General features: G+C 44.7%; 1 protein-coding gene across 1 annotated transcript; it reads right to left on the reverse strand.

Annotated features, from left to right (window-relative positions):
- Positions 1-1,295: 1,295 nt before the first annotated feature.
- MRPS18A (mitochondrial ribosomal protein S18A) lies at positions 1,296-22,416 on the reverse strand (the record flags this gene model as incomplete). Its single annotated transcript, XM_010152850.1, has 6 exons — positions 1,296-1,440; positions 10,605-10,671; positions 11,477-11,600; positions 18,581-18,685; positions 22,186-22,217; positions 22,401-22,416. Coding segments are annotated over 6 exons (489 nt in total), but the record flags the coding sequence as incomplete, so codon positions are not given.
- Positions 22,417-22,424: the final 8 nt, after the last annotated feature.

Here is a 22,424-nt window from a genome sequence, read left to right on the forward strand (position 1 = left end):
AAACTCACGAAGCAGAGCTACCTCGGCTTGAAGACATAGCAAAAGAAATCAGTGCACTTCTGTATGCAGAAGAAAGTAAGTATTTTCCTTTCTGAAGGGCTGTAGGTTTCAAAGCTTCATAAAATAGAGACGGTCAGCCAGAGATTTTATCTCGGTAGTTAATGAAGTCTTGGCTCTGTCTCCCAAAGCAGAAAGATCTTGGCCAGCTCAAGGGGCTGAATGTAGGGCTTCCATTTCACAGAGTAAGGCTAAAAACAACCATCATAATGTAATGTGATTTCCTGGGTAATATGGGTTTATTCTTACCCTTTGTTCCTGTCCATGCCAATAGGTATTAGCAGATGATTCTGATGAAAGCAGGTACAAGGTTAAGTGGCACAGTAGTACATAAAAAAAGCTGTGTTGATTTGTAGCCCCCATATAAATATCAAAGCAACAATGACCCTGATAAATGTAATAAGCTTTTCAAATCCAGGCCCGTAAGTGGCACTTCTCCAGTAGCAGTGGTCAGTAGGTGGAAGGTGCATACATGTACCGTACATGGAGAGAAACGGTGCCGTCTTTTAGTTACAGGATGGGAAATTATGCACATCTATCAGCCCCAAACTATCCCAGGAAGCAGCCACATCACTGATATGGAAGACTTGTGTCAAATGTATTTGTAAGGGGAAAAAACCCAGGCCAAGTCATCAAGGATGTCAACATTCTGTATTTGCTAGGTCCAGGAGTGAAGCACAAGCCAGGAGTCCTTAAAGGGACACGTAAAACACACCCACCCCCATCTGCCACTGCCATTCTGCTGCAAATTATGGAAAGTACAGGTTATTAAAAAAATCATTTCAGCAATCATTAAGAATTTCTGTTACTGCCAAGGAAACATAGTGCTGCAGGAGACTTCTTTTTCCATCAGTATCACAGGTACAAAAGCCCAAACAGGGCAAATCTGAGTTGAAACACATATAAATGAGGAATCACCATTCATTGCTGGAAAAAATAAAGGAAACATCTTTTTCCAAACCACATTGTGGACTGTAACAAGACAAAAGCCTTCAGATCCTTTCTGGCTTTGAAGTAAAAATCTTTGCCCCCTGCTCTCTCCAAATAATTCTGCATACTGAACATTGCTTTGCTGAACCTTGTATTCTCCTAGAGAAGCAGATTGCAGTTCTCACAGCAGACAATACAGAGTACTAAGGACAGTTTTGGGATAAGAAAATTGGAGATACTGACAAACTTGCAAAAAAAAAAGAACAGTGAAAACCAGCTGTGCTTACTGAGTACGGCAGTTCTGGCCACTAGTGGTTTAAACAGAGAGGCTTGTGTGTATATTTGACATTATCCCTCAGCAAAGGGTGTCCGACTGGCATGGTTTTTTTGCACCACTTAGGGCCCCTCGTCCAGATGGGCTTTGCAGATCTGACGGACCAGCGGGTCAGATACCTGTCAAAACAACACAAATGCATTTCAGTTTGAGACCAATTATTGAAAAAAGGTTCTGACAAACAGGAGCAAGTACTTTGCCTCCCGACATGCCTCCTCCTAAAAGGAATCACCGGGAGTAATGCTCCCTCAGTTCAGAAGGGACCACTGGAAAGGAACTTTTGTTTGGAACTTCTCAGCTGCACCTCTGCATTGAACTCACTGGCACCTGCCTGACTTCCAGGCTCACAAAACAAATCAGGTGTAGTCTCCAGGCTGCTGGCAAGTTGTCCACCTGTAGCTAAACTGGAGTGCCACATCCCTTTCCTTGCAACTAAGCCCAAGACGGAATGCATCCGGCTTCTCTGGGAGGTGTTATTTCAACAGCTGGCCTCAATAAGGTAAACTAATTACAAAGGCTGAACACTGTGAGAAATAGTCTCTAAAAAGGAATTAGTTTACTTTCAGAGGATAAACAGTTAATTATTCTGCATGGGATGGGCTTCTGGCCTAGTCTTTTATTTCCCTATGTCCAAATTTGCTTTAGTATTCTCTGTTCAATACTACTGCAGCTTGCTGGTACAGGAAGTCAGAACCTACAACGTAAGAGGTGCTAGAATGGAATTATCATCACAACTACAAGTCTCCATGAAAAGCAACGTCTGGCAAACATCCTCGGCTTTTTACCATTTGAAGTTTTAGACTTGGCTTTGCAAACGGGCCGGGGATTTCAGATCCAGAATCAGTTACTGGAAATCTTAGCCTGTGGCTGGGTGGCCTGGAGTTTTGTTAGGCTTTAAATCTTTTGCTACCAGTAGAGAGGGGAATAGAGGTCCTTAGAGAAAGAGGAGTCTTTGCAGACAATAAAGATCCAAAGTAAAACCCTAGCATAATCTGCACAAACAATGCTCCGACAAATTAGAATTTGGAACAGGCTGATAAACTTTGTCCAGCGATGTTTGCATGCCTCCATTGAGTAATCCCATGGTCTTAATGTAACCTCAATCAGTCATCCTCTCCTCAAACAACTTTGTTACCTTTTATTTGCATCCTGCAAATTTGAGATATTAAGAACTTTGGACAGAGACTGCATAATGCATTTGTTTGAAGGTATTTGGCACATTCCTGACAACTACAAAGAAAGCTTGCTATGCCAGGCAGCTACGGACTGCACAGCAGCAGCCTGTTTTCCTGGCACTTTTCTTCCTCAGCAATCCTGAACAGCACAAATTGAGAAATAAATTGCATTTGGAGGTTCCTGCCACTGAACTGAAGCTGCTTCCCAAATGCTTTGCTTTTGCTTTGAGGGGTTTACGGTAGTTAAAACACCTAGAAGAAACAGCAGGAGGGATTTGGGAGACAGCATAGAGCAAGATCCAGCCACTTGTTCTCCTATGCGTGCATTGAATTAGTCCCTTTTGACCTTTAATGTTATGCCAGTGCATTAGTGGAATCCCTTACATAAGAACTTCAAGACAGGAAGTAGGAGAGACTCTCGGGTCTCTAATTTCACATGCAAAGGGAGTCCAAACGCAGATCCCGTTTGGACTCTGGCAAGGCAGCTGCTCTGGGAGAAGCCGTAGGGGTATTTGATGGGCACGTGGGGCTGGGTCCTTCTTTTCACGTTCCCCTCGCTGCAGGGGGAGGTCTGTAGCACAAGTTTTGATATCACAAGGCTGCACTGAGAGCAAAGGAAGACAAAAATCCCAAATTGTTTCAAAGCATCAGCGTGCCAAGTGCAGTTCTGGTCACGTGTCCGCACGCTTACGGGAAAGGGCTCCCATGATAATAAATGATCTCACTGGGAGAGAAGTGAACGTGTGAATGTGAGATACACATCAATGCTGTGTGCAGGTTTAGACAGACAGTGGCTTTTTAAGAAATCCCTGTGTTTCTGTGTGGGGGCTGGAAGTGCACACCCCAATTCTGCATAGGAAGGAGGATTTAGTAATGGCCTGATTTTAAAGCTTTTGTTATTTCTCTTTTGAGCAGGTCTAATCCAGCCCTCTGGTCCAGGCTTTTGGCTTCCTTTGGGGACTGCAGGCTGGGGCTTTTCATTGTTAGCTGAAACAGACATTTGGACGCTTTCCCTTCCTGGAGCACATTTGCTTTTAGCGCTTTTAATACTTGCTTTGTCCCAAACTCAAACTTGTCCTATTTTGTTTGCTGCCTCTTTTTATTTAATTTTTTGGAGGGTTTTGTTTTTTTTTTTTTTACCTTGATTCAGCAGTGGCAAAAGCCTGATGTCTGGGAGCAGTCAGTCTACAAAGTTCCTTTTCCTCTCTGACTAACCCCAGTTCCTACTGTTTCACAGATTTTTTTCTTTTCTTCAGAGTAAAAACAATCCACAAAACTCACGAGAGCTCCAAAGCCCAGCACGCAGGACTCTTCTGCAAACTCTGCTGGCCATGTAAGGTAGTGTACCCCTTTTTCTAGCCAAGTCACCCTATTTCCCATCACATCCAACCACGCAGTTTGTCCTGGGGAGTTTTTACAGTAAGCTACAAACACACACTGGCAGATGGTCTGAATTTTCTTGACCAGCTGAGGGCTGTTGGGACAGAGCCTCCACATGGATGCCAAATGCAGCTGGTCCGCAATCTCCTAACCTGTTATCTCAGGCTGCAGTGCTCTCACTCTGGACAAAGGGGGACAGAACTGCCAATCTCACCGGCTGGCAACCCACCATGGGGCTCTGCTTGCCCCCTTCAGTACAGTAGGATCCTGGGCAATAACCAGAATCCCTCGACTTCAGCCGCACAGATGAGTAGTTTGCATAAAGCGTGATGAGAATCCCGGTGGGATTTCCCTGATGGGAAAAGGTGAGATATGAACAGGATGGAAACAAGTGTGGTTAGTCACCTGCATTCACTGCAAGTACTTAAAATCTCTGTGGCACATGAAAGTCCATTTCCATGGATTTTATTCTGTGAACGGGAGGGCCCCAAAGCCTTCCTACTCAGGACCTGCTGCTTAACACCTAGGAGTAGGCACAGGGCTTCCATGTGCTGGGTAAAGGAAATAACCTACTCATGGGGCAACTGCAGTCCTGCATGCAGCCCAAGCAAAGGTGACGTTGGTGCAGTTCAAGGCTGAACTTCTGAACCCTCACTGAACTTTTTCAATCTGGCTTTTGTTTGGATTAAGAGCAGAAGGCAGAGGGCTACAGACTGCAGGAAGCACTCGATCAAAGTGCTGGCAAGACTGCCTCCTCCCTGCCACATCCCTTCCCATGACACCTCTTGGCTTTGCTCACCTGCAGCCGCTCTGGCTCTTTGCTTTTGAATTCACATGCTATGCACAGCACAGTTTCCATGCAGATGAGAGAAACCACATGCTGCCGGAGTGAAACGGATCGCAACGAAACCAGATTCTGCTCCCAAGGATGAGAGGTGTCCACAGAGCTTCAGAACTTTGTAATTCATAAGGAGTTCATATGGAACCTGCCTCTTTCCTAACACATAGCAACTTCTGTTCAGGTAATGGAGGAGGGATTGACTTGGATATTATCTGTGCCAAGTTCTGTTCTTCCAGTAGGAAGCTGAAGATGCTGAGAAGCTGAGCACTCAAAATCAAGTGCAAATAATCTACAGCACCTCTTGCTGACAGAGCCCAGACTCATGGAACCTGTGACATCCCTTAGTCCTTTTGGAAGGGGAGCAACTTCAGAGTGTTGTGCTTTAACCAATATTTTGGACCTGCCAGAAGAAAACAAGTGCTAAATCCACATTACGAGAGCATCCAGATGCTGGCCTGAACTTAGTGACTGTTCTGGATAGAGCGTTAGTCCACATTATCCATGCGACAACTTCCATGCTGGAAAGAAAAGTGCTGAGCTGTTCAGGTTTCCATTCCTGAAAGCAAGGATAGAAGTTTGACCTGCAGCTGTACTTGACTGTTTCCCAGATGGTTCTGGTGTGTGGTGGCCTTACACAGATGACTCTGGAATATGAGAACAGCCTGTCACTCTGTGTGGTGCTGGTGAAACCCCTGAGAACTTCCTCAGCCTCACGGGCTAGTGAAAATATTTTGTTTCTGCAGCGCTTATCTGGAACATGCCAGGCTGGAGCACAAATGGACACAGAAATAACAGCAGGAAGTTATGAAAGGGAGAATTCAGGCTGAAGATGAGGGAACAATCCTTGGCTGCAAGACAAATTTGCTTGTGGAATCATCCCTTGGAAACAGCGAAAGCCCTAGACTGGGCCAAACTTGAGAAAATGAACTGTAGGGAGTAATTCTGCATTGACGGGGGTAAACTTCAATGGTTTTCCATGTCCAAGTTCTGCAGACAAAAAGATATGGAAGAGAGGGGGAGGACAGCAGACTCAAGTGTTTATGGACGATGTGGATACTCCAACAGCCATATTTCTTCAAAAGCACCCACAGCTAGTGAAGCTGTTAAGTGATAACATTCATGAGCTATTGCTGTCAAAACCAAATCAGGCAGAAATCAAAAAGGCAAAAAAATGAAGTCCAAGAAATGAGAAATACCATGGTAAGTCTCACCTGGACAGTGTCCCGGCTGAAGGGGGTAGAAGAGAGCACTGTGGAGAGCTCTCCAGGTGAATTCTGACCACAGGGTGTTCTCATACGTCTCCTACCACTCCCACGACCACACAGCTTGGCTCAAGCTGGCATTTCACTTTCATGTTGTACCTTCTTGCGCAGTTCCAATCTCCTCCTCTATGTCACATTACAGCCTAGATCAGTGATCCCATACGGTGCTAGACAGTTAGGTAACCAAGAACAAAGTGGGATCTGCAAGCCACTACTTCCCAAAACATTCTGCTCTTCCTCATGCATTCCAGTAGTAGAAACAGGATCAGGAAATGGAGTGGTTAGGGTGAGGCTAGCTGCCAACTGAGCCAGTTCAAAGCAAGGAAATTCTTACCTCTCCAGAGAGTAACCTGGGGCATGTAGGAGGGAATATCCAAAGTCCATACAATGGAGACACAACAAAACTGCTTCAGAAAATAGAGTGTGGATTCTGCTTCTTGGAAAACATCACTGAGTAAGCACCAGAAGAGCACCTTCTGGAGGGCAGAGCCTGCAGAGGTGTTCTGGGTGATAAATCCACACTTCACATCACTAGATCAATAGCAGGGAAGCACCCCAACCCTTGTTAGAACAAGGCAGTTTGCTGACAGTTCCATACGGTGGCACGTTACATTTTAATCTCAGCCAGGTGACAGCCAGTGCACGCCAGACACTCTGTATTTGAAGCAGGCTCACTTTAAATAGGGTGACCATGACATGGGCCAAACATTCTGGCCAAAAATGCCACAAGTTCAGCCAAGGAAAAGCTGAGGAACAGCTTTTCTGGTGGTCTCAAGAGATACATTAAGACAGCCCCTCAGCCCATTTTTGTGTACTTCCGTAGCACCTCTGCCCAGGAGCCACAGGGCTCCTCCTATGCAGCTGGCCTGTACATTGTTTCAGGGGCAAAGAGTAGAGAAAGCAGTTGTTCATCAGGCTGGTTTGTCTCTCTTTGGGCAGCAGATGAAGCTGCTCTCAAAAATACTGACACAACCTTGGAAGAAACCTGGCCAAAGAGAGCATCAACCACAACTTTGCACGACTGGAGAGAAATGAAAGGGATTGCTCATCCAAATGAAGTAATCTGCCAGACTTCAGCCAGGCAGGGCTTGCAGCTTTGAGTCTAGAGAAGATCTACAGAGTCTACACACAGCACGTGAATGCACAGGTCTGTAATGAGGGTAGAGGTGCTGGGCTCTGACTCCCACTTCAAATTACGCTCCCCACAATAAACCTCCTTCAGTCTCAGGTGGTGCAAGTGGAAACAGTCCGCAGTGTTATCTTAGGCTTTCATCTTGGTCCTGTCACTCTAGCAGCTGATGGTGTAGTCTAACATCAAGAGCTCTACTGTCAGTAAAACATCCTTCAGCTCAGTGTAAGGTTTTCTGTCCCCATATGGTAGGAATTCTCATAGGAGTATGTGGGGTAATATCTGGAGTAGACAGTGACTTCTCACAAGTCCCCCCTTTAAATAAAAGTGAAAGATTTCTCTATGCAGAGTGAAGAGTTAGACAACAGATTGCTTACAGGGGGACAATGAGAGGAATTTCAGGGCAGAAAGGGTGAACACACAGAAGTACAGATTAGAGTCAAAGAAATACTGTCCTTCAGCAGGGCAAAGCTTATTGTCAGAGTCTTGCGACAGACTATATGCCTCCATGGTGCTCTGTCTATTCTTTCCACCTTGCACCTTCCTATTTTAGAACAGTATAGCAGGAACTGTCTTCTGTATGCAAGGCTTTCTGCCATGCAGAATGCAAGAGTAAGTGCAAACAAGCAAGGGGGAGAGACAGCAGAGTATGCTGGATATTACGAGCCACCTGTGAGAATGATTCATCTCAGTTTGCAGCCCTGATGCAATTTTGTCTCCATCTCCATTTTTCCGCACCTCAGTTTCTCCTCATTGGCATTCCCAGGGCTACAGCAGCAGTGCAGAAAGGCGCTGTTAGCTCTCACGTAAGCAGGGAGGTGAAGATGACTAGAGCAGTCAATACAGTGATCTCAAGTAGAGCTGAAGCTCAAGGATTTGGAAAATACATCACTTAACTGTGCAATGTACTGCCTGCTATGATAGGCTCTCTGTACATTCTGTCCATCCCTTCATGGACTGACACTTAAAATCCCAGCAGACACAAATTAAGTGACACAACAGGCTAAGTTAGGCGTGAAGCCCTGATATTACACCAGTCAGGATTAGAGGATGACCCAGTCATGCTCTCATGGCACTGAACAAGGCAGCTTGTTCAACTCAAAAGTCCCAGCACAATTCCGTCCTCCCCTGCCAGCTCACCTGCATTTTGGCAACACTGCCGGTTGAGCGCTTCCCAAATTACTACAGACTTACAGAAGGCTTCAGAAACAAGTACAAGAAAGACAAGGTAAGCTTGGAGAAGTCATTGATGTAGGAAACTTTTGATAAAAGCTCTGGCTTCATTCCCAAAATAAATACTGGTTGAATATCTTCAGCATGTGGGTACCCTTCAGTTCCAGTCCTCCCTTCAGGCTAGAGGAATCATAGAATCACAGACTGGTTTGGGTTGGAAGGGACCTTAAAGATCATCTAGTTCCAAACCCCTGCCATGGGCAGGGACACCTCCCACTAGACCAGGGAAGCAACTTCTATCTCCTGCCTTATGTGGTGCCAGCTACTGTTCTGGAGAGCAACATGGGAAGCGCAGGTGGGGGTGTGCACAGCCATAACTCCCACAGAGCAGCAATGCCCAAGATTTCACAAGGTTTCAACACACAGAGCTTTCCCCTTCCAGCAGGCTGCAAAGACAGTATCGTGAGGGACCAGGAGAGCACTCTCCCAGAGCACCCCTGCACTCTGGCTCTGGGACTCATTTGTTTAGTTCCAGCCCCACCACCAGAACTGTCAATCCAATTTCTTGATCCTATTCTCTGTTTCCACCCAGACAAAGCCTGCCTATTTCAGTGCTGTTCAATCTCCTCAGTAACAGCTCTGCTTCCACCCTGCTTTCTACATTGCCTTGCTGGGAGGATAAAAACCAAGGGTGCTGTAGGGAGGGACTAACAATGCAATAGGGAGGGCTTGGATACTAATCTCCAATCTAAATCTCAGTTTTAGAGGTGTAGCACACCTAGTTGTATGTAGAACGTATCCGGAGGTATCCGTTCTTTGTTCTCACTAAAAGTGTATGGAACCATTTATCAGTCAGGGCATTAGATCTGGAGTCCTGGTGTGATTCCAGCAAGATACAAGATTTATCATTTCCTGCCTCAACCTGCTATGCAGGGTTGCTGTGTGAATGCTAACTATATGAAGTGCTCCACCCCACAGCTGCTAGGTAGAGACAGCTACTAAAGAATCAGAGAGACGTGTAAGACACAGGAAAGAAGTAGTTTTCAGAGTTAAATATCTGATGGCTACAGGGCTGCATCAAATCAGTCCTCTAATTTGATCCTCACTGATACCCAGTGCACAGCCTGCCAGAATCCAAGGGACATTTCCAAGAGCTTGCCTCAAATCTCCACTGTAGAGAGTCAGACCTGAAATGCAGGAGTCTCCAGTTGCCCCCAGCCCTGCAGCCTAAGCTCTCCCAGCAACAGCCCCATGGCCTCTGGTAACCCCACGGCTTGCTAATGCGAGGTTCATAAACCGCTCTGACATCCCCATGGAAACAGAGTGTGAGGTCATAAACAGGGGATTAGCACCTCCAGCGCCCAGCACAGCGGCTGCAAGCTTTCCCTTCACCCACCAAAGGCCAGGGGCCGTTCAGGCCAGGGAGGGGGAAGAGACCCTCTTGCACAGGAAGGGCAGGCAGAGGGGCAAATTGTTGACTGGGAGAAAACAGGGATGGGGCAAAGTAGAACAGGCTTGTGATGGGCCCTTGCTGGCTGCTCAGTTCCCCACTCACTGCTGGTACCCTTCCTGGGCACCCTCCTGTTGTTGGGGGCCAGGTACTGAAAGACAGAGAGAAGGGGCTGCTCAAAAGCCCCATTTTGCCTGGACAAAAGAAGGCTCAGGGGGGTCTTACCAATGTTCATGTATGCCTGAAGGGAGGATGTAAAGATGATGCAATGGAGCCAGGCTCTTCCCAGTGGTGTCCAGTGACAGGACAAGAGGAAATAGGCACAAATTGAAACACAAAAAACATTCTGTCTGAAGATAATAAAACACTTCTCACTATGAGGGTGGTTCTCTGGAACAAGCTGCCCAGAGAAACTGTGTAAGGTCCATCCTTGGAGATATTCAAAACCTGACTGGACATAGTCCTGGGTAACCTGCTCTGTGTGACCCAGGGGGCTTGGAGGAGACAATCTCCAGAGCCTCCTTCCAACCTCAATTACTCTTGTCATGCTGTGACTCCATCTCTGTGGCATCTTCCTGTGACTGCCCTACTGAGTGTTAGTGATGAGGAGATGAGTACAGCTGAGGAAGGGAGGGCAGATTCTAATATGTGTGGCAGTTTTAATCCTGTGTGGATAAATGGCTGGAATGAGATGCGGTTTGTCCTAAAAAGCCTGACGAGAGAATATTGTGACAGACCTTCCTTCTCCAAAATGCTATGAGCACTCTTTATGAGCTCTGTTGCCTGAGGCATGTTTTACTTCGTTATAAGGAACTGCTTTTCCTTTTCCAATCTATTCCTGAAAGAGAGATGTGGAAAGACAAGACTATTTACCTGTTGAACTTGGGTTTCTTGGGAATATGCCCTTCAGGAAGTGCAGGCCTGTGGTTTGGCAACAAACCTGAAACAGAAATAGAAAGGCCTAAGAATATTTCGTAGTGTCTCCTTGCCTCTCTAGCATCCAGAAGTTACAATACTCCTAAACCAGGCATCCCAGGTCCCCACTGGGACAACACAGGAAAAACTCCAGGAACAGTAGAAAGGGTATTTTGTCTTTAGTCATTGCTGAACCTGCACTGCAGCCAAAGAGAAGCTAGCAGGTTCTGCTGGGTATATAGAGAAAATACACACCAAAGACACAGGCAATGGGGCTCATCAATGAGGCTTTTTGAGAGGATATCTTGCACTGGTGTCCAACCAGATTCCATCTCCAGGAAGAAAATCTGACAATTCTCAGTCCATTTAACTGGGATACAACTCAGGTACCAGGCATAAAGATCCCCACAGTACTCTGACTGTGTCAACCTGGGTCCCACCTTTCAGGGTAAAGCAAAAAAGTCTTTACATGGCAGTTGATAAACAGGTGCACGTTACTAACAGGGCAGGTCAAGCTTACGCTAAATGAAGTGATTTCAGAAGCTAGTATTTAATTATCAGTTACTAGAGACTGAGCCGCTTCCCAGAACTTTCTGTAACAACAGAGTCATCTACAGGGATAAATGTCTGCTGCTGAGGCAGGAGACAAGACACACAGAAAGCAGAACAAGTAGTCTCTGGTCCATCATCCTGTCCCACCACATGGAACATAACGAGTTTGCTGGGTGAATGGACAGACATTGTGCTATACTAGTTTGGTGGGAGACCCCTCTCAAGGAGTTTGATGGGTACCCCACAGTAAGGGGTTGTCTCAAGAGGAGGCTAGGTACCTGCACGGTGAGCCATCTGCACGCAGACAGCAATCTTCTTGTGCTCCTCCAGACAGAGGCCTGTGATCCTTCGTGGCAGCAGCCCTCCATCAGACCGGATAAACTGACTCAGCAGCAAGACATCCTGAGAGAGCAAGAGAAGGGGAAAACCATCAGTGCTACAACTACTTTAACTGCTGTGATTCTTAGGTGTTGTGCTGACCCTTGCGCTGTGTACAGAACTCCGAGCAAAACAAAACTATGACTCCTTCCTATGCGTTTTGGCTGCAGCTTGACAACAAGTGGCTTTTGCTTACTGTCACTCTGCCTGCCAGCTTAGCTCAGTAAGGTCACTCAGATGGTCTGAGTCTTCCCCTGACTTCACTAGTGTAAACATATGAAGTCAGCTGCAATCTCTGCTACTTCATTGTCGCTTGCTCCAAGATTCTAGCTAAGATAATGTGTCCTAGGTACTCAGGCACAGTTACACAAGACCTACAGATGGACAGTGTTTACACAACTTGAACTGCCATCACAGCTGCTATCCTAAAGGTCACAGATATGTTAGATCACCTCTGGCCCCCTCCTTGTTCCCTCAGAGCAGGATTGTTCTGTCTATTCAAACCTTTATCCAGTTTCCCATGGTGGAACTTCCCTCATGTCTCTCTGGAGGGGTGGAGAGGAGGGAAATGGTCCAAGATCTTGCACGAAGAAGCTTTTTGTGAGAAAAGAACATGTGCTGATGAGAAAGACCTAATAGGCTAAATTGCTGCCTTCAGTCCCTTGACTGTGCACGTATGAGGTGAGGCTGCTACAGCCGTGCTGGATGGAAGGAGCACTCAGAGCATGCCGAGGGTTCACCTGCAATTCAAGAATCGTTTAGATTACAGTGCTGTTGACCTTTCCAATTAAGAGCTCTAGAAATATAAAGCACTCTTAATACAAACAGAATTAAAGGGATCTCTAGGATCAGATAGTATCACAGAACTGGATGACAAATTTTTAAACACAGCAGCAGCAGCTGTTGCACGAGCGTCCCATTACCATACACAGTACAACAGCCCAGTATTTAGATAAGTGCTCTCCATTTCCATACACAGCACCACTGCAAATATACCCCTTGAGAAAGTGTAAGCAGGTCTTCTTGACACGCTGATGTCAGCCTGACTTGGCCCAAAGGGCCTCTGGACACTGCGCTTGTTTTTCTCCCCCCATCTGTTCATAGACATATTGCTGGTTGAGAGTTTACTCCTCCATTGCTGATGTAAACATGTTCATAGTTGAGGTAGCTGGACCGCGCAGAGGCTGCCTGCAGGCTGGAAGGGACCTGCCAGTGAGCACCCTGACAGAATGAGAATTCAGACCAGGTAGGACAGCACTTTACGCCCCCACTGTCTAGGGCAACAGGCAAGAACAAAGAGTACTTGTTGCTTTTCACACTGGGTGACCCTGACTCTGCCTGTTGTTCACAGATTTGCAGCCCTTCTCCCAAACCACCCCCTCCCCATCTTTGCTCTTTTTAAGAGCTCCCTGGAGTACTCCCTAGTTTCGTTTACTGCCCTTGCAAAAGCAAACAATCACAAGTGGATATAAAATGAACATTCAGAAAACGCAGCTATCTAGGAACTGTGCATCCACCGTCACTGCACAAGACCAGCTCAGGTCTGAAGGGGGCTGCTGGAATTCAGTGTGGCTTTCTGGTCATGACCAATTCTGGCAGATGCTGTCATACAAGTGTTACAGTAAAAAGTTTGTTTGTTTTGTGGTTTGTTTTTGTCCTTCCCCCTCCTCACTTTCAATCCCACCCTCACTAATATCATAATGACAACAATTTCCCTCTTCCCTTATCTGGTTTCCTTTCTACCTCCGCTTGTCTACAATGAATCTGCTCCGACTGATTTCCAAATCCACCTCCTTTGAAAACAGGGCAAGCTAGGCAACTTCTTGCTGATACAAAATTACCGATCAACCACCATACAGAGTAACATTGTATCCAAAGAACAAGATAAGCATAGCTGAACAACTAGCAGCAAGCTCCTGAGAGGCCATCTATGGTTAAAATGGAAGTGTCCTCAGCCCAGCTACCACACGGCCTTGCCAAAGAGAACAGCAACCTGGGGACCAGTTAGTGCCAGCTGCATGGGTGGAAACTGGATGGATGCCAGCCAAACAGTCCAAGGGCACTTGACTTTCCAAGGCCACTCCTGAAATGCGCTGGATTGGATTCAGGAAACCAGAGCGAGACTCCATCCCCTTTTTTCCCGTTAGCCATCCATGCTCCAAATCACCAACAGCTCAATTTCCCATTTAACACAACCACATCTCCCGAAGCGAAGAAGGGTGGTCCAGCCCTAAGCGTCTAGAAAGAGAAAAGCTTTCTAGACTTCTCTACTAGCCCGCTGCATTATTCTGCGGAGAAGAGGAAAAAGGGAGCTGATGGCAAGTTTGAGGCTGTTCCAGTCTTTGCAGCCGTGAAAGCCTAAGTAGGCCACAGGCTCTTGTGAAGGGTGTGTGTGGTCCAAGTGATTTCTCATATTACCACCACGCCTCATGGAGTCACAGGGTTGTTATCAAGTGTTTCCATGCAAAGGGGGGAGGTGGGAAGCAAAGGGAGATAGTCTTTATTTTTTTCTCCCTGTGGAAAAAGAAATCAGGAAAAATCTGTTCTCTGCTATCAACTCTGACCAACAGTGTCACCAACTGACCAACACCCTTGCGTGGCAGTCATTTCTTAACTGAAATCATCTACGTCCCAGCCGCTACAGCTCCAAATTACACTCACACCATCTGGGTTAAAATGCTGCACACTCGGCAGAAGGTCTGTCCGTTTCTGAAGATCCCCGCGGTTAACAGGCCAGGTGCCTCTCCCAGAGTACTCACACAGATGCCTCTCACCACTGGGAGAAAGCAGACAGGTACAGCCAACTTTACGGGGCAGCTGTGGAGGGAAGCGAACAAGTATGTGGAGCGGTCAAAGAAGAAAAATATGTCTGGCAAGTTCTCATGGTGCCGTCATGTTCCATGAAATTCACATTTTGTGCTAGTGGACAGCCAAGCCTGTAACCACGGATTTGCTTTAATCACTGGACAGCTCCCACGAGGCTGGACCCAGATTCCCACCCCTGTAATCTGCAGCGTTTGATGAAAACAACTTGGATTGAATTAATCTAGGGCTAATAGGCAAAGCTTGCAGTTTGGTTTCCTCTAATTGCTGCCAAAGCAAGATGACATATTTACTGCCTACTCAGACTAATGATGTTTGAAGTGGATAAGGGGGAAAACGAAAAACAAGTTTAGCCTTCACCTCTAAAAGGGCTGGATAAACTTGCTAAACAAAACACTAAGTACAGCACGTTCGTGTGAATGGATGGCAACCAAAGTGCAGAGTCATTTACTATCTCCAGACACTTTGAAAAGCAGCATCCTTGACTGGCTACATGCGATTCACATGAACCTACATTTACCGCAAGAAGATTTCTGTCCGTGTAGCCAAATAACTACTGGGCTGTATCAGACAAGCCTGCCAGTCATTATTTCCAGTTATGCAAGAGTCTAGTTTTCCTTTTCTCCCTCATTCCTGGGAGCTGTACACCATTCTCCAGGCATTTTGTAACAGGATCGCAGGTCTCAATCCAGTTGCATCCTAACAGTGACCAAAACAATTTTTTATCTCCAATGGATACGAAAAAAATTCAGCTGAGGTCTGGTCTTAGTTCCAACAGATAGACACAGGCAGACCACAAACTGTGGGAATTTATACCTTAGGCTCTGTTATCCTGGGCCTCAGCAGAGACTAAGGGCTGAACCGGCAAAGACAACTGCAGCCCTCCATGCCACAGCCGAGGCAGGTTGGAATCCTGACCTGCTAGCGCTCACAATGCCTGTTCAGTTGATTAATAACTCTGGACACATTGGTCCCCCAGTTCTCTGACAGCCAAAGTAACTCATTATGCCACTACTTTAGACTCTGCTAGCTGCACATGACAAAAGGAAAGTCCTATGAGGTCATATTACTCAGCTCCCTCAGGGGCTAATTCAACACTTCCCTTTTCATAGTGCCTCATTCAGTGCAATTACAAGCGTCCCAAGCAAAAAAGCTCACACTTTCCCTTCTGTGCAACTGACTGATCTCAGCTTATCAATCTCAAAGGCGCCACTGTGATCCAGCTATTCTGATCTCTTACCAAGCGCAGATTACAGGTTATGCTGTATGAACCAGGCCATATCTTGAACAAAGATAGCTGTTCTCAATTTACAGACTTTTAGGACAATTAACTACCAGTGAGTAAATTATGCCACTGATTAATTACCCACGCAGTTAAATGCCCACACTTTATTATTGAAGCATTTCAAGGTTTTGCTGCTCATCACTGCTGCAGCAAAGAAAAAGAGCAGAGAGCGCCTTTGTGCAGAAAAGGCAGATTTTTATTCACAACCATTTAAAAGCCTGAAAATCCATAACTGGTACAAAGCATTCAAACGTGTAAGGGACTTAATCGAGCAGAAGAGGTGAAATTTCTCCTAGCTCTCCTCAGCCCCACAGAGGAATGCTTCTAAACACCGAGCTAAGAAACTTCTACGGTTCTGAAATACCAGTTCATGCTTTTCTCTTTAGCTTTTGTCCAGGTTCTCCTCTGCTCTACAGCAGGAAACACCAGACACATATCCATTCAGAAACTACATGATAGCCAGGAGGGACATGCTTCTAGTTTGTCTCTCAGGACCATGATTTCTTAGAAACAATCTCAGCAGTGATTCTCAAGATTCTATCTGCAGAATCTCTCCTCACACTCTATTTTCTCCTGCTTCCATACTGAACAGCAGAAATCAAGATCTAAGAATCAAACTGAACTGAAGTGTGGAAGAAAACTCATCACCTTAGTTCACTCTACAAACACACCCAAGAGTCATGCCTTACATCGTCTATTGGGACCAACAGCTTACTTCTAATCCTGGAACTCTGGCTCTACAGCACCACATTGTCTAAAACTGCTTCTTTCATTCTTGATTGCACTGTTATCTCTACGTGCAACAGTGTCTTCCACAACAGACAGCAGTAGGAAGTGAGTCTGTATATTAATTTCCAAGATTTAATCTGCTCCCATGGCTCATTTCATCCCTGAGCATCAGTTTATAGTTTCTCTGGAGTTGTTAAAGTGTGACTCATGGAATGATTTCTGGAAATCTGCAGAACTACCCAGTTTAATGATGCTGCTGACTCCACGCATTTAAAAATCACACGAAACGATACTAACCTTAAGAAAGTATTTTCCAGTGTAAGCGATTTTGATCACAACACAATTCAGCAACATAAAGAAGAAAAGAGTTGCAAGAAATTGCTGCATTCAAACATGGGTAACACAAAGCAAACATGATCTAGTTTTGTGGTACTTTCCATACCTTAATGGTATTTGCCACTTCTCCTAATTTATTGCCATCTGCAAATTCATTGTACCTTTAGCTTTCCCAGACTGTTGAGAATCCAGACCAGAGAACACTACTCCCCCACCACCCCAACTTATTTCACTGTTTAATACTGCATCCACCCTAAGTCAGAATCACTGACAACACTCAGATCCTAGACAGCTCAACCTGTGCAAGACAGGCTTTGAAAGATACTGAACTGGTATTTCATTTACATCTCACATCTGTTGTTTCACCTACCTGGAGTAACTGCAAATATTTTGTCTGGCAGTATTTCCGTACTCATGTTCTTCATAATTCATGAGTCATAATTCCTACCCAACAGGTTATCTGTTTTTACTCCTAGTTGATACCATTTTACTTGGAATTTGCAACGTTTGATTTACCAAGTGGTAATAATCAGCATCACTCCCCTTCATGTCTCAACCACTCAGTATTTCACTTGCTATTTTCAAACCATTTGGTGATTCCTTAGGATTTTTTTCCACACTTAAAAAAATTCCTGCAAGTGAAGTAATATATGTTAGCTGATTCTTGGGGCTACATGCAATCCTGGCCTGACAGTTTGTACCTAATTCAATGCTAAAGTTATTTCTGTACCTGTTTTTTCTCCCCTGTTGTTTCACATGTGCAAGATTGCCGTTATGATCTACACATGAAAACCTGTTTTTTCATTTGTGTGCGCTCTAGGACTGCATGCGAGCAACTCGGTCACTCTGCTGCCAACGTGGCTTTCAGTCCCCTTCTCCTGTCATCGATGGCCCGTCTTTCTCTCAAAGATTTCTTTTCCTCCAGATGCCTTGGTATCTCTCTTGCCCTAATCCTACTGACGTTAACTTATTCTGAGTTTTCCGTTGCCTTATCTTAGTAACAGCATATCCCTGTCTGGTTTTTTTCCTTTTCTCATTCCAGTACTGGGTTTTTAGCTTGTAAGGAGGGCACTTTGGCCCTTCTGTAATCTTTGTGCTTGAATAACCTCTTGTAAAGTTACATTCTGCATCTTCTATTTGACGCTTCTTATTCTAAAGTGTTCTTGACTGCCGTGCTTCTGTTTTAAAGGATTACAGGATTTCCCTCACATCATCTACATTTAGTGTTAGTAATCCTCACATAGTTAATAAACTTCTCATTAGCATTTCCTGCAAAAAGCTTCAACCAAACCTATCTTTGCTGTTGCAAGGGATGTAAACACGTATGCTCTCCTTCATCAAGAGTTTTATAAAGTTATATACATCAGTTACTACCTTACTGGACAATGACCCAATGAGAAATTGTGGTGCTTGAAGACATATACTTGATCTGGTCAAGTCTTTTGGCCTCTCTGGAGTTAGAAGAGGCCTGAAACGCTTGACTAAATGTTGTGTTCCAGTTTGATCCTCCGGGAGGGATGTGCAATTCTGAAAGGCAGCTAGGCACCAAAGGGATATATGGCCTTCTCAGATCAGATGGCCACACGTGTATAATTCCAAACCTCCTATTCAATGTGAGCTCATCCTTCTTTTTCCCAGGAACACCATCAGCCAAGGCAAACAATTACTAAGTTGGAAGCTCTTGTTCTACACCCAAGAGAGGCAGAGATGGAGTTAACTGTCCTTACTACACCCACCAAAAGACGAGAAGGGCAGGCTGCACAGTATGTATATTGGAGAGTGGTATTTATCCAGCTATGAGGGTGGGGGAACTCTCCTTTGTTGAACTCACCACATAATCATATTTATGCTTCAGGTTCCAGCGACAGATGGGACACTGGCCAGAGGGGTTTGGAGGAATTGGTGCTGCAGCATCATCTATAATTCTCCCTTCAATCTAAAAAACAGTTCAAAGGGTATAATGATCAGACATAGTTTAGACATCTACCTCTGACCTGAGGAATACTTTCCATCAAGCCCACAACACGCTGACCACTATTGTACAGATGCACGGGGAACAGTATCTGCATTATTTAACTTGCTTATAGACAGACACAGCGAGCACTTTGAATATACACAGGCTATGGGGAAAAGAACAAATCCAGGGGGCGTAGAGAGCCATTTTGTAAAGGCTTGTGTAAGTTTTACTAAATGTACACTGGTTCACAGCCCGTACCAGGTCCTCATAGTCAACCGAATTCCATGTGTTGCAGTACTCCTTCGAACCACCATGCCTTGAGACTGCAGTGGCCCTTTAGCCAAAAACATTAACACACATTTTTTCTGGGAATGAGAGAACATCACTGAATAGCACACGCACGTTGCGGACCAAACCAAGCAGGGGCTTGTTAGATTATAAATTACCAGCAGGGAAAATTCTGAACAAAGGTTAAATGTAAGAAAGGACTGTTTGGAGAGGTCTGTGGGGGTTTTTTGGTGGTGTGGTGTTTTTGTTTTTTTTTTTTTTTTTAATAATTTACCCATATTTTAATCCAGTTTAATTCCCTGAACAATTCCTTTAGGAGATCACTTTATAATCTTCTTTATATCACTACAAAGTGGTGACATCTAACACTCGAGTTTTCTCAAGAGTAACATGCAAAGAGATAGAGAAAGTGTGTTTGGGAAGAACTTGAGAAATTTGTTTTCTAAATGTAGTTATGTTAGGAATATGTAATCTGTCTATATGCGTGCATGTCTTTTTTTGAAGACTTAAGATCAGAAGCAAGAGCTATCTCAGATTGCAGCTGAACAGGCAGAAAAGACAATAGAAGACTTTTTTTCTCCAAAATATTTTGGAAGTTTTTTCTGATCAAATTCAGATTAAAACCAGATTTTGAATACCAACTGCCACTCAAATATTCAAATAGCACAAGCACCAGAGAGTTTAAAAAGAAACCCTGGGTAGAATGCAATACTACTTTTAAGAAAAAAGCTCAATGGTTTAAAATGAACTGTCAGGTTCTGCACCTGAAAACCTGGGAAAACCAAAGCATGATGTTTTCTGTAAGTGTACACCGGCATCCAGCTGAACTGTTAGAACTATTTTATGCTGTGGATTTCTGTCTTTCTTGTCTAGTGATAACAAAATGGAAACAGCTAAGTTACTTATAGTTTGAGCATCTTGGTACCTCAAAGAAAATACTGTAAGTTTCTAAGATTTCTCCTCCCACAAGTTGAACAGCCAGTTTTACAAAACCAAAAAAGTAACTATGAATATAAAATATAGGCCAGTATCTAATTTTCTGTTCATTGGTGAAGTTATTTTCTGCGAAGACTATGTATTTAGCCTTGATTCTTAAGAGTCTGGCTTCAGACTGTACTTTTTAATTCCACCTTGGAAATGAATAGATTCAGTATGCTATGTCAATATCAATTTTTCCCAAGATAAATTTCAGTGTACAGTTTTTCACAATTACTCCCCAGTTACTGATGACTTGGCTATTAACCCACTCTGTTATTACACTTCTGTTAGAGAACTAAGAGAGAATATAGGGGTTCTGCATACTTGGTATGCTGATGAAACCCATATTTCTCTGGGATTCATTCATCTGGTTCATGTCAAATGCTTTCTTCAATACCGATAAAAACAAGGACACATAAAGAGATGAGCACAGAAAAATGGATCAGAAGAGACTGACACAAGAGTTGGCAGCATAAATGGAGTGACCAGAGGATATGCTGAAAAATATATCAGCCCTCTGGTCAGTCAATTTATACCATTTGTTACAAGATTTTCTTCATCTTGGGGCACTGGTGATCCTAGATTGATGTTAGAATATTATACAGTAGAAATCTGCAAATGTCCCTTACACTCCTACAATGGGCCAGGAAGAATCACTTTTCTTAAGGGCTCTGCTACTGCAGCACATGCCTTTTACTTCAAAAGCCTCAGTTAACTTACTGGGACTTTGCAATTATAATTTACATCCCCGTTGAAATGGACTGAGCGCAAAGTGCAGCAATCCATGGTGCGTGTTGTGTTGGTGTGCACACTATCCCCTTGTTTTGTTTAAAACAACTTCAGGGTATGCTTGCAAGGTATTCAGGGCTCTGGGCAAAGATTAGTAGCGTGGCACCTGAAGAGAAAAAAAAAGAGACTTTCCATCACACCTACTGTCACACCTTAAAGTTATTTTTGTTGACAGTCTTCGTAATCTTGCTAATTGCCATATTCTGTTTGATCTTACACATCTAAAATATATAACCTGCTCGATTCAGGTTTCAAACATGACAATGTCCACTAATACAATTAAGGTAAAGAAAGAAACTCAGACTTTCAAAGGCATGAATCACCAGGTTTTGTCTGCTTCATCAACAAGCAAAATGTCTATCCCTCTCCTTATGTATATATAGATTAGCATTTAGGTGCACTGTCTTCCCAAATATTTACTATTACAATTCCCAAATAATTCCTGTTTCACTCTCCTCATCATACTTACACATTTCAAAATATCTGTGCTGTCTCCAGCCAAGACATGTGCCATAGACTGCTATTGGCACATGTAACGTGAGCAGAATAACGCAGTCGCCTCCCCTCTCTTGGGTAATTTTAGTGTTCCTTCTAAAATAGGAAGATTCTCTTGACAAAGTGCAACAGATCAGACAGTGTTAATTAAGAAGAATTCTAATTCTACTGCTTTGGTCCGTTCTTTCTATATCTGAAACTGTAGCTGAGAAAATGCTCTTGTTTGAGTTACTTCAGAATTTCTGTTGTATTTCCAGGAGCATTTTTCCTTTACTATTTAAGGTCTTCCTTTGACCATACCCCTTTCAATGAGTTTTTTTTTTTCTTATAAACCGCAACAAAAGATGCAAGCTTTGTATCACCTGCAGTCACTATGGCACACAGAGCGATTAACAAACGCCACACAGAACAAAGGCAAGCGATGCGCGTGGCGTGCAGCTGGTACAGAGCCATCCTGCAACACCAGCCTGCATTACTGGCCCACGGCGAAGGGACAAGGCCACCAGGAGAACCTCCTTCATGCTTACCCACACTCAAGACAACGTCAAGTGTCACTGTTTTAAGAAACAACCCTATCTGAAGAACTGCCTCTTCGGTTTTGGGTCCCAAATGCCTCTGGTCAGAGCTTCCAGCTTTACCAGGGGTGCAGCAAGGGGTTTGCGTGCTCATGGGTGGTTCCGATTAGAAGTACGCATTGCCAGCAACCTTTGTCAGCCAAACTTGTCACCTACTTACCTGCACTCGCAACGCATTCCTACCTCAGTTTTGTCTTCACACCCTGGGATGCTTTTCAGGCAGAAAAAAGACCCTTTTACCTTTTTTCTTTTTTTTCTTTAAGGCCGCGGATACACACACAGAGCGAGAGAGGCTGAAGGAGAGAGAAGCCACGGCAAGGGCAGCTAATGAGGGAAAGGGGTGCAGGGACTTACTGTGGTCGTTTTGCCTTCAGTCACCTCCACGACTGCAAAAAAAAAAAAAAAGACCAGAAATAGGAGAACAAAATCAGACTCATTGTGCCCAAAAGAAACAGTATTTTTGAAGCGAGAGCGTAAAATACAGTGAACGCAACCGTCTCCCCGACCTCTGTGAGGCAACGGGGCGCGCACCGCCCCGGCCTCCGGGCTGCTCCACGCCCAGGACTCACCCTCTCGGAGCGTTCGGAGCGGAG

This window comes from Eurypyga helias, unplaced genomic scaffold, assembly GCF_000690775.1.
Source record: "Eurypyga helias isolate BGI_N326 unplaced genomic scaffold, ASM69077v1 scaffold34365, whole genome shotgun sequence".
Lineage (NCBI taxonomy): Eukaryota > Metazoa > Chordata > Aves > Eurypygiformes > Eurypygidae > Eurypyga > Eurypyga helias.